General features: G+C 36.0%; 1 protein-coding gene across 1 annotated transcript; it reads left to right on the forward strand.

Moving 5' to 3' along the window:
• Positions 1 to 338: 338 nt before the first annotated feature.
• Positions 339 to 974, forward strand: LOC137615996 (uncharacterized). Its single transcript, XM_068345677.1, has one exon. It carries the CDS (start codon positions 339 to 341, stop codon positions 972 to 974), a length of 636 nt encoding a protein of 211 aa, XP_068201778.1.
• Positions 975 to 1,366: the final 392 nt, after the last annotated feature.

Raw genomic sequence — 1,366 nt, forward strand, 5'->3', positions numbered from 1 at the left:
CTGAAGATCCTCAAGCAACATTATGCTGGTTCATGGGAGCCACGTATCATATCACTATACACAGAATTGACATCTTTAAACTAAGAAGAAATCGAGACTGTTATAAACTATATTATACGAGCAGAAACTGTGGCCACTTCATTGAAGAGTGCAGGTGAAACAATTGGTGATCGTCTACTGATAGCAATGGTGTTAAAAGGCTTACCAGACAATTAGAAAGCATTGTTAGTTGTTATTACTTAGAGTGAAAAGGAGCAGACATTTACAGATTTAAAGCAGCCCTACGCAGTTTTGAAGATACAGAAGCATGTAGGAGGAGAGAAAGTAATGACCATGTTATGAAGGCAGCTAATTGGAGAAACAAGGCATGCTATAAGTGTGGTGAAACAGGACATTTCTTTTCAAATTGCATAAACAAGCCGAAAGGAAGATGGTGTCTGAACTGTCAGAATTCTACTCATGATACCAACACATATAGACGTCAAGGAAAGTCAAGTGGATATAACGAGAGGATAAACAGTTTGGTTAATGAAGAAACCACAGGTGATCATCACTCATTTATATTTAAAGTGTGCAGCAATATGAAAATGGTAGCAAGTTCAAAACCAGACATGCTATTGGTAGATTGTGGTGCTACAACGCATATTTTAACTGATGAGTCGAGATTTACTCGCTTTGATGAAACGTTCAAACCAGAGAGACACCTTATTGAACTGGCCGATGGAACAAGGTGCAGAAATGTGGCAGTGAAAAGAGGAGATGCCATGATCAAGATGATAGACAGTGATGGCCGGCATTGTAATGTGAAGCTGAAAAATACACTGCTCATCCCAACGTATCCTCAGAACATTTTCTCTGTTCAAGCTGCAACTGAGAAGGGTGCTCAAGTTATTTTTTATCCTGAGTCTGCTGAATTAATTGATAAGAGTGATATAAAATTTTACATTGAAAAGTGTGGAAATTGTATTACTTAAAAATGAATAATGTTCATATCAATGTTGATAGTGTTAGTTATGCTTGTGATTTAAAAGAATGGCTTAAAATCTTAGGACATTGCAACTACTATGATATCATAAAGCTGGAAAGTGTAACAAAGGGCATGAAAATTATGCATCCAGACGTTAAATCTGATAATTGTGATATATGTGTGTTAGGTAAAATAAAACAAACTAGAAATAGAAACTGTGATACTAAATCTGAAGTTCCCTTAGAATTTGTACACACTGATTTAGCAGGTCCAATAGAACCTGTTTCAGGTGAAGGGTTTAGATATGCTATGGCATTTACAGATGATTGTACAAGGATAATTTTTGTGTATTTCCTGAAAAACAAAAGTGATGCAACTTCTGCCTTAAAGAAATTTTTG

The sequence above is a fragment of the Palaemon carinicauda genome, chromosome 22, assembly GCF_036898095.1.
Source record: "Palaemon carinicauda isolate YSFRI2023 chromosome 22, ASM3689809v2, whole genome shotgun sequence".
Classification (NCBI taxonomy): Eukaryota; Metazoa; Arthropoda; class Malacostraca; order Decapoda; family Palaemonidae; genus Palaemon; species Palaemon carinicauda.

What these genes read in the sequence shown, in the direction of transcription:
- LOC137615996 (XM_068345677.1), top strand. Translation starts at nt 339, where the DNA reads ATGAAGGCAGCTAATTGGAGAAACAAGGCATGCTATAAGTGTGGTGAA.